The 14,472-nt window shown below is 39.3% G+C and overlaps 1 protein-coding gene across 1 annotated transcript; it reads left to right on the top strand.

Annotated features, from left to right (window-relative positions):
- The first annotated feature begins 4,151 nt into the window (after positions 1–4,151).
- On the top strand, positions 4,152–13,132 carry LOC111867010 (RWD domain-containing protein 1). The gene is made up of 5 exons (XM_023856465.2): positions 4,152–4,371; positions 4,454–4,659; positions 5,523–5,666; positions 9,397–9,580; positions 12,153–13,132. Exons 1-5 carry the CDS (start codon positions 4,302–4,304, stop codon positions 12,245–12,247), a joined length of 699 nt encoding a protein of 232 aa, XP_023712233.1. The 5' UTR covers positions 4,152–4,301; the 3' UTR covers positions 12,248–13,132.
- The last annotated feature ends 1,340 nt before the right edge of the window (positions 13,133–14,472 follow it).

Raw genomic sequence — 14,472 nt, 5'->3', positions numbered from 1 at the left:
AAGAACCTTGAGGGATCAACAGCCCACTAGATCCACTGCCTCCAAGAATACAACTTCACTTCCAAGCACTGCCATGGCAGAAGCATGACGCTGCCAGTGCTCTTTCCCAAAGACTGTGACATGAAGAGTGTATGCACTGTCAAAAAAATTGAGGTGTGGGCAGATGTAAAGCAAGTGCAAGCTGTTATGGCTGTAACCACAGATGACTGGACCCAGCTTCCATACGGAGGGAACAACTGAACAAACCAGATGTAGGACCAATTCTAGAAGAAATAGAGGCTGGAGAACATATTGGACTGGAACAATCCAGCCACCCTCAGCCCCTCGTACAAGACCTGTGCCGAATGGAAACAACTTGCAGTAAGGGATGGCATACTGGAGCACCACTGGGAATCTGCCAACAATCCAAAATAGCCCAGATAGGCCTCCCTCGGAGCAAAGTGAAGAACTTGCTGACTGAACTCCATGGTATACTCTCAGGAGGTTACTTGGGTGTCGAGAAGACCCTGGACAAGATCCGAGAAAGGCACAGTGCAAAACCCTAATCTTGAGAGTTGTGAGGAATGCAGGAAGTTGGAACCATTGATCTCGTAGTAGTAGAAGCATGGATCAGCAACTACTACCTGAGCCAAAACAGAATTGCTTTAGTTGAGTCCATTTGAACCATATACAAGTACACTAAAGGCCAATATGTTCTGAACTGATGCTATTTGCAGTAGGTAAGTGTACAGACGAGCAGCACACTATATCCTCACAGGAGTTGCAAAGTGCATTGATGTTTGTGGAATTTTCAGGAAGGTATTATACTATGTAAACTGTGCCAACTTTGTCACTTGAACAACAAATACTAGTAATAGAAACAGGACATAATATTTCTTTCTTATCAGCACTTTTGGAACTATAAAGTAAAATAGCTTTAGCTTGGAAATCGTTCAGAATAGGACACATGTAAGTACACTTGGTCGTCGACTTACGACCGGCCGCACTTAACGACCACAAAAAAATGAAAAATAAAAAATGATTAAAATGTAAAAGTTTTTGAAAATAAATTACAAAGATGATAAAAAGATTAGAAAGGTTACAAAATACTTTTAATAAATATGTGGCCGACATATGACCAGATCAACTTATGACCTGTCAGAATGGAAGTCGGTCATAAATCGACGACTAAGTGTATACACTTTTTTACTTAGAATAACCGATACTATATCCTCCCAGAATATTGACCTTTCATCCTGGGACACTGTATAACCGGCTGAATCCTCACGCTACACTCTTCAACCCTGAGGATGGAGGGAGCAAGTTCCTCTGAACCATTGGTATGCACTTAGAAGACTGCAGATGCCAGAAGACAACATGGACAGTCACCACTGTTGTGAGCCTCAAAATTCAGACTGTGTAGTTGTATCTATAAATATACTCTCGGGGGAACCTGTAACCCCTAGAGAGCACAGCCCTCCGGTGAAGCAGGAGGGAGCCCATCTGGATAGGTGGGCCAGTCTGAATATACTGAATAAAGACCTGCGTACCAACAGGAGGCCTAAATTCTGGGGGCAAATACTTGGACACCCACTCTCCAGGGGACATAAATATGGAGGGAGGTTTGGCTGGGTCCTTGAAAACCGATTCATTTTGAGGCCACGCCATAGCTCAAGCAGTTAGTTGCTGGCTTACCACCGCTGCGGCCCAGGTTCGATCTCGGGTCTCGTCGAGTGGAATTTATGGTGGACAAAGGCGCTGGGGCAGGTTTTCTCCGAGTACTTCAGTTTCTCCTTCCAATCTTCATTCCACCAATTGCTCCACAATCACCCTTCCCTATCATCTGGGCTGGTACAATAGGCCAGAAGTGGCTGCAGTACAAGGGACTTAGTCCCACCCCTCTACCAATAAAAAAAATAAATATACCTATTCTTGTACATGAAATTTTCGGCTTTTTTAAGTTAGTGATTGAAATTTTGCATTGTAGTATGTGCTTCATTGTTACTAAAGTAATAAATACTAGAATTAACTACAATATTTAAGAAACAGAATAATTTATTGAAACACTGCTGAACATTTGCTGATTATTTTGAATCAACATTATGCAATGTGTTAGGTTCAGGTGTGCCCAAAATTCAGTAGTTACTTTCTAAGTTTCACACAAAATCTAAATACACAAAAAATGCAGGAAGTCTAAAAGGATATTCTCTTCTGAAGTTACAAGAACACACAAAACCTTGGGGCACTGTTGTTAAATATTGTGCCAAAAATATTGTTGCACAAACTACAAAATTATAATTAAGAAAATCTGAAATGATTACAGTAAATGAATCTGCTTTCTCACACAATATGTATTTGTGTCATATATTTTGTTTGTAAAGCTTGACTGCACTGTTAATAGACAGGTCTGGTTGTGCATAAAATCATGTAAAAACATTTTTATTAATGCATTTTGGGGTTGCAGTGAATTTGGTATCACCCTTATTTTAAAATGCTGTCTTCTGCTTTTCTTTGTGAGGCAGGTGATTGCTCTCTTGCTCACTACTCCCTGCAGATAAGCAGAGGTAATTTCTAGAAAATCCATATACTCTTAATAAGTTGTCTGCAACATATTTAACTTAGTCTATATATTGTTGACCCATTTCTGGCTTTCTGCATTGATGAAAACACCGTGAGCCTGTCTGAACTTTGCCCAATGACTTTGTGGTACAGATGTTCGATTTATTGTTTGACTGGTTCCCACAGCTGATGCTGCATGCTTTCCACATAGATCTGTTGTGGTAGCTGATAATCCATGGCCCACTTTTCCATTGTCTGTGTGACAACCATCTGCTAACCATGCCCCACAACATGAAAATATGTTTCTAGATGTCAAGGCTTCTGCATGAGAACAGCAAAAATTTCATGCCTATTATTTTCTTGAAGTTTTTAAGGATTTAATATTTCTTGTAGATCAAGAAACTCCTAATAGCAGGAAGTTGATGCTAGTCGTAAACAAGATCAGGGAAAGCATTAAAAGTAATTTTTCTAACGTTACTTTGTTGAAGTAATCTGCTTATTTTGCAAATTGTTTACTGAGGTGTCAACTGAAAAATTTGGTTGACCAAAACTGCTGGTTGGTGTTGTAACAACTAAACAAAACAAACAGATTCCGTGGTTTTAGTCCGCAAGCGAACTATACTGACCGCCTCTATGGTCTAGTGGTTAGAGTTCCTGGCTACACTTCCAGAGGTCCCGGGTTCGATTACAGGCGCTACCAGATTTTCTGTAAAGTAGTGATTCTGGAACGGGGTCCAATCAACCTCACGAGAATAACTGAGAAGCTACTTGAATGGAAAAGTAGCCGCTCCGGTCTAGAAAAACGAAACTAACGGCCGTGGGGATGCGTTGCCCTGATCACGCGACACCCTCTCTCCGCTAAAGTTGGCACTAACTTCGCCGACAAGCGGCGGTCGCTCGGTCGGTGTTGTAACAACTGTTGTGTTTTACTGAATAGAAGGTTTAAAAACTAATATTACATTCTCGTGTTGTTCTTATCGCCTGCCCCGTGTTCATGAAAGTATAATGTTTATGCACAGAAATTTATCTTTTAGAACCATTGTTGTCATCTCTGTCATTGATGCTGTTGTGCCAAAGGCTCTGGTAGCCATAAGCGTTGCTCTTTCCCATGGCAAGAAACCTGACATTAAAACTACACCAAAACTGAAATTATATTGTGCAGTGTAACCGAAAGGGGTTTGGGGGCAGATAGGTATCTGGAGACGTGGTGCAAGCCAGGTACGTGCCTCTCTTGTATTTAAAAATTAAGAAAAAAGAACTATACCAAATAATACCCCAAATTAAAAGTATTTTTATAAGAACAGGTTTACACGGCATATGTTCATAAGTAGATTTTCCGGCGCCCAAGCCAAACGAACTTTTTATTTAGTAACAGCTTCCGAAAAGTTCAGACCTTAATATCTTCAGAATATGGTCTTTGAATAGCAGTCAGAATCACAACTTTAGCAGTATGAAATGCAGGAAATTGAATTAGTAGAAAAACGTTGAGAGCAGCTGAAAGTAATTATAGGAAGAAGTGATAATGGAAGATGAAATATGTGGACATTATATTTCGGCTTCAAAATTTCTGTATGCATATTTATATTCATAAAGTAATCTAGGCTTGGAGTACGTGTTGGCAGTTCTGTAGGATGGTCCAGCTCGTCCAGCTGTACTCGGTGCTTAACTGTGTAAGTGTGCGTGTGATTGATATTTTGGAGTAATTTATTTTCGATATTTAAGAGACATTATTTTACATTAAGGATAAGGCATAATAGGATAGAATGGATTATAAGGACGAACAGAACAACGAAATCGAAGCTTTAGAGTCAATATATTGTGGAGAAATGAAAAGTAAGTATTGTAAAGCTCATCTGTAGAGAATCGCAGTTACAAATAGAGCAAATGTGGTATGCTGCATGTTTCTTAATTTTAGTTCTAGGCAGTACTCCGCATCATAAGTTTATAATTCCCATAAAATCAGAAGAATATGAACCCGACACGCAAAATGGACTGACTTGCAAGTTGAAGTTTAGTTACACGGCAAAATATCCAGAGGAGGTACCAGAGGTGGAGATATGTGAGTTGGAAAATTTTGAAGAGGAGGATGAAGCATTTCTGAAGGATCATATAATTCAACAAGTAGGATTTGAATATTGGTATATTTTTGTTCAGTTAACGTCTTTAAAAATTTTCTCTAATTCTCGTGCTTAATGGAACGTGAGGAAATAAATACTCTCGTGTCTTTAAAAATGATAATGAATTTATCTGATGCTGCACATTGTATTTTTGTGGTATACTTAACGATGCCTCCACAATGTGGCATCAAAGGGTAGAGTAGTTAGTGAATAATGTATTAGAAGGGGTGTGGAAGGTAGTAAGTTTTTGAGAATGAAAGTTTGTTAAAAAAAATTAGAATTTCCCATATTTTATGCAGTAAAGTATTACAACACGGTGTAGTAATCTTAAGGCAGTGGAAAATGATGTAGAGTTCACTTATTCAGAGAGAGGAACAGCGCTAGCCTAAATGCTGTGCTAGTTGAAGATAAATGACACCAAACCAGTAGAAACAGAAAGTTCTCTCAAAACTTCATCACAGCAATAAAAAAATAAAATAAAATAAGAAATCAAGGCACTAATGAAAGTTGGGTTTTTGTGACATTAAAAATACTGAAAGACACTGTTTTCCAAAGTTAATATGTATCGAATTTCAGATGATGAGATTTTGTTAGCTTTTTAGTAAAAGTTTATGTATGTATTTGTTGCTCAGAATAGAACATAATCATCTCACACATGTTTGACAGTACATTTAATAAGGTCATCATGTTGGAATTATTTACTTTTGTGATGTATGGTAATGGGTGATCAGTTTTTATAAATAGCAGTCTTATCATGATCATGGGCTTGATGATTTAGACAGATAAACAAAATGACATCTCATTTAGTGTAAAATAATTTGCTTATCATAATGTACCAGTACATGAATACTTCCGTTATATTTTCAGGCTGAAGAAAACTTAGGAACAGTCATGATTTTTACATTAGTGTCTTCAGCACAAGAATGGCTTAACACAAAGTGGGATGAAACACGTAAAAGAAGAGAGGAGTATGCAATACTGAAGGAGAGAGAAGCAGAGGAAGCAGAAATGGTTTGTTTATTTGAAATTTAAGATTTCATTACTCAAATTGCATCTTTAAATTGTGCGCTTCAGGGAATCCAAATTATCCATAATTATTTACCAGGAATTTATGTGTCCACTTCTGTCTGCAGCTGGCTGCTGAACTATCATTCCATTACCTGAGGTTTGCTGGCTTATCTCACTAGTGCTCATGTTTAGTATGGTTAGCAGTCATTGATATATGTACAGATACATTTCACATAATGTCAAAAACAGAACATATTTTTGAACAAATATTATTCATATATGATGCCTTTGTACAGTGTTCTTCATAGAGGAAATGCTGTAGAAAGTTTCTTAGGAAGTATCCTGACACTAAAGTACTGTGTAAAGCAGTGATTTAGAATTTACAGTGTTTTAACAAAATCTGTGTTTTATGGGATCAGTAAAGGTGAAGTTGTGCCTGTGCTTAACTAATTAAGCACTATGCCATGAAGGCATATGGGGGAGTGGATGTATAGATCCATATTTTCTTGACCTTGGCACTGGCTGGAGGTGAGTGGTCAGCTTCACGCCCCTGTTGCTTTACCCCTGGGAAAAGAGCCCTCGGTACCTATTGGATAGGAGGTTGGGTGGACCCCAGAGCTGGTCTGGATAACATGGAGAAGTGAAAATTCTTGCCCCCACCAGGACTCAAACTCCACCTCCTTGGTCGTCCAGCCCATGGCCAGTTGCTGTACTGACTACGCTATCCTGGCTCTTTGTATGGGATTAGTACTGGACAAAAAAGAAAATCTCAAATAAGACATATAATGACTGAAAAAAAGCTTTATGACATCTGCCCTCAATCAGGAGCAAGCATGAAGAAGTAATTACATTTTTTGGCTCTTGTGGCCTGTCAAGAGGTACAGTTCTTGTTGGTGCAAAGTTTCTACAGTTACAGCCTTATAATACCCAATTTGTACATGGCCTGTTGCCTCCAGATTTCAGTGCAAGAACTGGGTACTGTAGATGAATGGAGGAGTTGGTATTCAGTGGACTTGTCAACTTAGTAATTACATGTTATTCTGATAAGGTGCAGTTCATTTTACATGATTATGTAAACAGCCAGTATAATAGATATTGGAGCACAGATAATCTGTGTAGTGCTCATGAAGTGCCCGTTTTTTTTTTTCAAAACAGTAAATTCCAAATATTATGTGAGATTGATTCTTTGACACTTCTTCGGTCGATTGACTAATGAAGAAAAATTGAATAGGCATGTTATGCAAGATAATGCAATGGCACACAGTGTACACAATGCATTAGATTGAATTTTAGGCAGGTGAATCATAAGTCAAAGATCATGGCCTCTGTGACCACTTAATTTAAATCCTTGTCTTATTTGTGAGGTACATTTGAAAGGAAAAACGTATGTGAACAATTTGCACTCTGAAAGAACGTCATGGAAAATTAGGTGTGAAATTTCTCTTTCCATACAATAGTTTTGGCGTGTGTCTGTAAACATTCGCACAATATTGAGCATACTTAGATGCAGAGAGTCTTCACTTTGAGGTTTTTCTATAAAATATAGTAATTTAAATTACAGTGGAAAAGTTGTCATGAATTATCTCCTCTTGTGGTGGGTCTGTGTGAGAAGAATACCATGTCAGCAGTGGGACTCAATCTAACAGTAAACTATACTACTTTGTCCAAAAAGTATCCGACCTTGGGCCGGGGAAAAAAGTTCTGTATCTGGGTGGTTACAATTCCTAATCCCCTTCAAAGTAGGCCCCTTGTGACTCCACACACTTAGCCCAGTGGTCCTTCCATCGCTGGAAGCATTTCTGGAAGGCTTCTTTTGGAATGGTGTGCAGCTGCGCCGTCGCGTTCTGTATCATGTCCTCGTGGCTGTCAAAACTGCAGCCTTTTAGCAGTGTCTTCAATCTTGGGAACAGCCAGAAATCACAAGGAGCCATGTCAGGAGAGTAGGGAGCCTGGCGAACCTGCAGAATGCCGTGCTTGGCCGGGAAACCCTGGATCAGGTGTGATGAATGAGCTGGGGCGTTGTCATGATGCAGCTCCCAGTTGCGTGCGTCCCACAGCTCTGGTCTCTTGCGCCGAACTGCATCATGAAGATGGCGGAGGACTTCTCGGTAGTACTCCTTATTGACAGTCTGGCCTAGTGGTGCGTGCTCATGATGCACAACACCCCAGTAATAAAAAAAAAACAGTCAGTATCACCTTCACATCGCTCCAAACCTGTCGTGCTCTTTTGGGCCTTAGGGATGTTGGATGCTTCATTGTGACGGCTGGACCTTTGTTTCCGGGTCATATCTGTACACCCACGAATCATCACTAGTGATCACAGTCTTCAGGAACTTAAGATCCCTGTTGGCGCACTCCAGCATGTCCTGCGCGACCTCAACGCGGAGTTGTTGCTGCTCCGGCAAAAGCAGCTTGGGCACAAATTTTGCCACCACTCTTCGCATGCCCAAATCCTCAGTTAAATTGTGTTTGCGGAACCTCTGCTGATCCCAACCTCATCAGCAACTTCACAGATGGCCAAACGATGGTCCTCCATGATCAGTGTCCACGCTTTTTCAATGACATCAGCATTTCAGCTCGTTGACAGTCTCCTGGAACGCTGCTCACTGTCTGCCGACATATGGCCATGTTTAAAGCGGTTGAACCACTCTTTAATTTGCGTGACCCCCATTGCATCATTGCCGAAAGCCTGTTGAATTTTGCGAATTGTTTCTGCTTGGGTATCCCCAAGTTTCTGACAAAACTTATTGCAGTATCGCTGCTCCAAGTATTCTGTCATCTTGAGCGAAACGAGAATGTGACGAACACGTGTTACACCACTTCGCTATCTGGCAGCCACAGATGCATCTGGCAGTGTTGCGAGTCAGCAAAAAATCACGCATGCGCATGGAAGTCCCTTCTACCACTACGCTCAGTGTCCCCACCCCTTTGGCCATTACTTACAGCGGAAAAAAATAAAGTCAGATACTTTTTGGACATATGGTACACTATACTAAACTATATTATACTGAACCAACAGATGCACCAATCATAGATTCTCTATTTTTGGCATTCAGTTTTGTAATTTACATTGAAATGATGGGGAGCCATGATAGTGTAGTCAGTGTTGCAACTGACTATGGGCTGGATGACCGAAGGGTCTGAGTTTGAGTGCCAGTAGGGTCAAGAAATTTCTCTTCTTCACGTTGTCCAGACTGGCTCTGGGTCCACCCAACCTCCTATCCAATGGGTACCGAGGACTCTTTCTCTGGGGGTAAAGTGGCCGGGTCGTGAAGCTGACGGCCCACTTCCAACTAGTGCCAAGGTCAAGAGAACGTGGATCTCTACATCCACTGTCCCATATGCTTTCATGGCATAGTGCTTAATTAGTTAAGCACAGGGACAACTTTACCTTTACCTTTTACATTGAAAAAATGGTCTTCATACAAATATGAAATGATTAAATTCATTTAAATAAGCTGTTCAGTACACATGACATTTGATGAACAAACAACCATGAATGCCATGTAGTTTTTCAGGTGACATTCATGGTCACAAAGGAAGTACACTCATAGAGAGATTACTTTTACTTTTCACTGTTCATGCTTTGCCATAGCTTAGACATTCAATATCTTCTCACTGCATATTTCTTCCTGGCATTGTACTGATGCATAGGGGCATGCATAGCAGATGGTAACTGTTAAATGTTGTGCAGACATGGCAATTTTAAAGTGTTTTCTTTTGTTATTCACAGAAAAGATTCGAAGGAACAAGAGTTACAGTCGAATCATTTCTAGCGTGGAAGGCGAAGTTTGATATAGAATTTGGAGCAAAGAAAATGCAAGAAAGAGATAAGGAAACAAGAAAGTTAACAGGAAGAGAGTTATTCCTGACGGATAAAACCCTTAATGAATCTGATCTCAAGTTTCTTGAAGATGGTAAATTTTTATACTTAATTGCATGCTCTTTTGGGCTTACAAGAGTTAGAATTTACATAATATACTTTTAATATACCTACCTACCACTCGGCGCTAGAACCCTACAACCAGTCTCCACTGCTCTCTATTGTAACTTTAATATAAGATCCATAATTAAATGCTATCAGTGTGAATGTGTTGTTTCCTGTAGTGCAAGAGATGAAACACTGCAGTCTGTAGAAGCAAAAATTTCAGTTGAACCTGTAGCATTATTTGGATGTTATTAATAATATAGCATTTTACTAACTTCTCTTCATGCACATTTTATAGAGAAAATATTTTAATTTCAGAACATAAATCAGTTGATCAGTATTTTGTTGGACATTCAAATTTTGTGTCCCTTGTACATTTATTTACTACATTAATTTGTCATATCTACAATTGAGCATGAGTAAGTTGAGTGGGGCCCACCTGAAATGTGGTTTAATACATACCATAAGACGATGGGAACACCAAAGAGTTTGGGTTATTATATCAGAATTAAAATGACCGCCTCTGTGGTTTAGTGGTCAGAGTTCCTGGCTACAGATCCAGAGGTCCCAGGCTCGATTCCCGGCGCTACCAGATTTTCTGAGAAAAAGTGGGTCTGGAACAGGGTTCACTCAGCCTCAAGAGGATAATTGAGGAGCTATTTCAAGGAAATAGAAGCTCCAGTCTAGAAAAACGAAATTAACGGCTGTGGGGATCAATTGCATTGAACACGTGGCACCCTCTATCCGCAAAAGTTGGCACTAACTTCGCCGACAAGCAGCAGTCACTCAGTCAGTCAGTATAGTTCACTTGCGGACTAAGACCCCGGAGTTTGTCTTATATCAGAATTAAATACTAACAATGCAGTTCTTATTCATTTTGATACCTCTATAAAGCATATTCTGATCACAGCGGGCGCATGGTCTAAGGCATGCACTGTCTTCACTCGCTTGAACACTAGGATCGTGGGTTTGAATCCCACTCAAGGCATGGATGCTGTCTGTGTTTAGTCTATGTTTATGTTGATAGTGGCCTTGCAACAGGCTGACTCCCCTTCCAAGGAGTTCTACTGTTTATCAGAATGGCAGTTAATTTTACTGAAGTGAGAGTGCAAACAGTAAGTTCTGACTTAGTCTGTTGGTAAGTATAGTCACATGATTGAGTGTGACTAGAGACTGGGTTTGGATTGGTAATTGGATTTACTGAGCTCTTACAGATCATAACTACAGTTAACTATAACAGTCTCATTGAGTTACACATTTCAAAGTTCACTGTAGCTACAGCACACATAAAGTCTTCTCTGTCATCTCTAGCAGTTGCTTTATAGCAGCTTCCAGTGTTGGACATTACACTTCCTTTGGGCTCCCAAATTGTCCCTGACCTCAGCTATCAGCACCCATCTGGGGCTTACGACCAGATTTTTATTACTGTCAGACAGTTGCAGGTTTCTTGATGTGGGGTGCTTTCTCTCTGATGAGATGATTGGTCCGTCGTTTACAATTGCTGCTGGCCCTCACCAGTGTAGTCGTTCTTAGGTCCAAGTCCCATGGGGTTCACAACCATATTTTACTGTCTCAGATTCGAGACTTCCTACTACTCATAGGGCTACGCTGGAGGTATTCAACCCTGCCCCCACCCATTGTGTCATTGTGTCATATATCTGCCATCTTATCTTCTTGTTAACACTTTTCTTAACTGTCACCAAACTTTACACATAATATTAAAGTGGTGCAAAATTCTATGAAATATTAACAGGAATTAGTAATGCACTTCAATCTGAAAAGTACTTCGTAGTGAGATTCTACTTGATTAACTACATGGAGTAGAGCTTGTCAGGAGAATCTGTAGTTGGTCTGCTGATCAAGAATCCTCTTCTTTTATGGAACCCATTACTATGTTCAAAAGAAGCCTGTCATTGAATTCTTGTCCCAAGCCAGTTGAATACAATTCCATAAGTCACACTCATATTTCTTTAAAATCCATAACATTATCCTCTCATCTACACCTAGGTCTGCATTGTAGTTACTTCTTAGGGACTAACATTTTATATGAATTTCTCATCAACTCCTATATATGCTACATGCCCTGCTATCTCACCGCAATAATATTTCTTGAGGAGTACAAATTAATAAGTTCCTCATATGCAGTTTTTTTGGCCTCTTATTAGGTCTGAATATTGTGAGCTTCCGTCTCAAACACCCCCACCCTCTATTGATTGACTTTAACAATTCATACATTTATTGACTTACAGAGATATTGGGTTTTCAGACTTTATCCATTGTCCTGGTTTTTAAGATAACTAAGAAAAACCAGGACGATGGATAAAGTCCGAAAACCCAATATCTCTGTGTGTTATACATCATTGTCAGAACCCTATAGTAACTATTTATTGACTTTTTTTGACATCCAGTCTCATTTTTTATTTAAAACAAAATTTCAGAGACTGAACTCCTGGATAATGTCCAGAAAGCCAATAATTATATTAATATACCATAGTCATGAACCTTTAGATAATATTTTAATAATTCATGTTTACATACTAATGAGATTTTTTTTTTAATAGGTGGAGATTCTATTAAAGTTGATGAATCTCTTTTCCAAGATTTAGAAGAACTAGATCTTGATGCTGAAGATGCACTTGATGATGATAGTTCTTAGCTGGTTGTTAATGTATTTAAGCCCTTTATTTGTGTGATAGCATGGATGATTGAATGGAGAGACCAGTGTGTGTGTGTGTGTGTGTGTACATGACATTACCAAGTAAATATACAATTTTTTTTATGTACATATAAAGCTGTATGGTAGCTTGAGTCGTGTTTTATTTCAACTGGCTCAGGTCAGCATTGGTGCAGAACCGTGCACTATATATTGCATCAACACATTTGTGCCTTTAATCTCCTCAAGAGTTACACTTGCCACATTCATCTTTGTGTATTTCAAATACTTTCATCACATCTTACTCATTACATTTTGTTTAAACAACAATAGTGTGAAAAGTCATAGTTCATATGCTACATGGACACACATGTTCTGGAAATTAAGAGAACACTAGTAAGTGTCAGGGCTGTGAGCTGATAAATAATTTTATGAACCATTTTATCATTTATTGTTATTGGTCGTATCTTGTGCTATTGCAGTGGAATGTGCATGCTCTTCAGCTGGGCGAGCATTGCATTACTTTTTAAGCCCTAATATTGTTACCCCCCCCCCCAGCTAAAATCTGGCTGCCAGTCTCATACTACTGGGGATTTTGAATTGTTGTTCTTGGATGATTAAGAAAAATTGATTGGTTATTGTTTAATTAATCAGAAACACTTTTTTACATGGCATACCAAATAATGTATCAGTAAATACATATTGTTCATGTACTATGAGACCTGGATTGTTGGTTAAGGGTGCATTTTAACCTTTCAGTATCATACAGGATAGAAAGTGCTGGATGAAAATGCTGAAAATTAAGCCACTGGCAGAGTATTTTATTTTGCAAGTCAAAATATCCTTATTTAACTGATTAAATTATATGGAACTAAATCTCTCTCTCATTTACATGTTACAATATTATATAAATAAAAATGTAAATGTTTGTTTGAGTCTTACCTAAGATCTCCGAAACTTCTTCACTGATCGCTTCGAAATTTTGACACAATGTTGCATTCGAACACCCGCGTGTTTCTGTGTGCCTATTATGTAGATATCACACCCGTGACAGGTAAAAACCTGCCACATGTTCCGAATCCAGCAGTCGTTTCAATTGTAACGCTAGAACAGTTAGCGTATACTTCCATGGAAACGCAATAACAGTTTGCCGTTGCTAGCATTTCCTAAGCAACGGATGAAACTAACTCTTCGATAAGGTATTCCCTATCCCGTCCGAGCGCTGGCTATATGTATAAGAGAGTTTAGCTCCGGCGACTGTTCAGTATCACGAGTGTCTCGAGTATCACGGGGTCACAAGTATCACAAGAGATTCCGAGCGAAATCACAGCATCCGCCAAGGTATAAATAGCCCACCTTAGACAAGAAGCAGTCAGTCTCGGGGCAGATGCCAAGGGATACGGAAGAGAGCCTGGAGGTAAGCGCCGAAGGAGTTAGTCTTGGGATAGCCAACGCCAAATATAAACAGTTTTGATTTATTTTCATTTTGATTTAATTTTTCGTGTGACATTGCCTTGGAATTGGGCTGTGTCATAACGGTATGCGGCTTGCAGTAAAAAAATTATTGAGCAATGTCGTAGAAGCGACAATCTTGACAGGACCTTTCAAAGGTGAAGATGTCCTCATTCCTCGCATTCCTATGATTCCAACCAATGTTCCATTTCGATTTAAGAGATTACAATTGCCAATTCGATTGGCATTTGCAATCACCATCAACAAAGCTCAGGGCCAATCTTTAGAACTGTGCGGTTTAGATCTAGGCACGGATTGCTTCTCACATGGACAATTATATGTTGCGTGTTCTAGAGTCAGCAAACCAGACAATCTCTATATCTGCACAGACAATGGAACAACAAAAAATATTGTATACCCACAAGCATTGTGAAATTAAACATATTAGATATGTGACCTTTCTCTTTTCTTTTTTTCCCATTTAACCAGACTGAGCCACAGCAAAGCATGGCCGGGCACAGCTAATATATATATAACTTATGTAATAATATAGGGAGATTATATACATTTGGCATACTCTGAAAATTTAGGGGTATGTCCCTATCTCTTCACTGGCTCAGAAACTTAAATTTATAAAGTCAAACTTTGAAGATTTAGAGAACATGCATATATACTGTAACGTGTCTGGGCAACTAACGATGCTGTTCGGATTGGTAAATGGGTTTATTAACCACTTACAGGTTGTAACTACAGTTACTTATGACACTCTTGCTGAT

Source organism: Cryptotermes secundus, unplaced genomic scaffold (genome assembly GCF_002891405.2).
Source record: "Cryptotermes secundus unplaced genomic scaffold, Csec_1.0 scaffold1437, whole genome shotgun sequence".
Taxonomy (NCBI): domain Eukaryota; kingdom Metazoa; phylum Arthropoda; class Insecta; order Blattodea; family Kalotermitidae; genus Cryptotermes; species Cryptotermes secundus.
This window is presented reverse-complemented; position numbering and strand designations above follow the sequence as displayed.

Excerpts from the sequence above, each read along its gene's own strand:
- LOC111867010 (XM_023856465.2), top strand. The coding sequence starts at position 4,302 with ATGGATTATAAGGACGAACAGAACAACGAAATCGAAGCTTTAGAGTCA. Across the intron at positions 4,660-5,522 it reads AGGATCATATAATTCAACAA|GCTGAAGAAAACTTAGGAAC; the intron begins GTAGGATTTGAA and ends TTATATTTTCAG. Across the intron at positions 9,581-12,152 it reads TCTCAAGTTTCTTGAAGATG|GTGGAGATTCTATTAAAGTT; the intron begins GTAAATTTTTAT and ends TTTTTTTAATAG.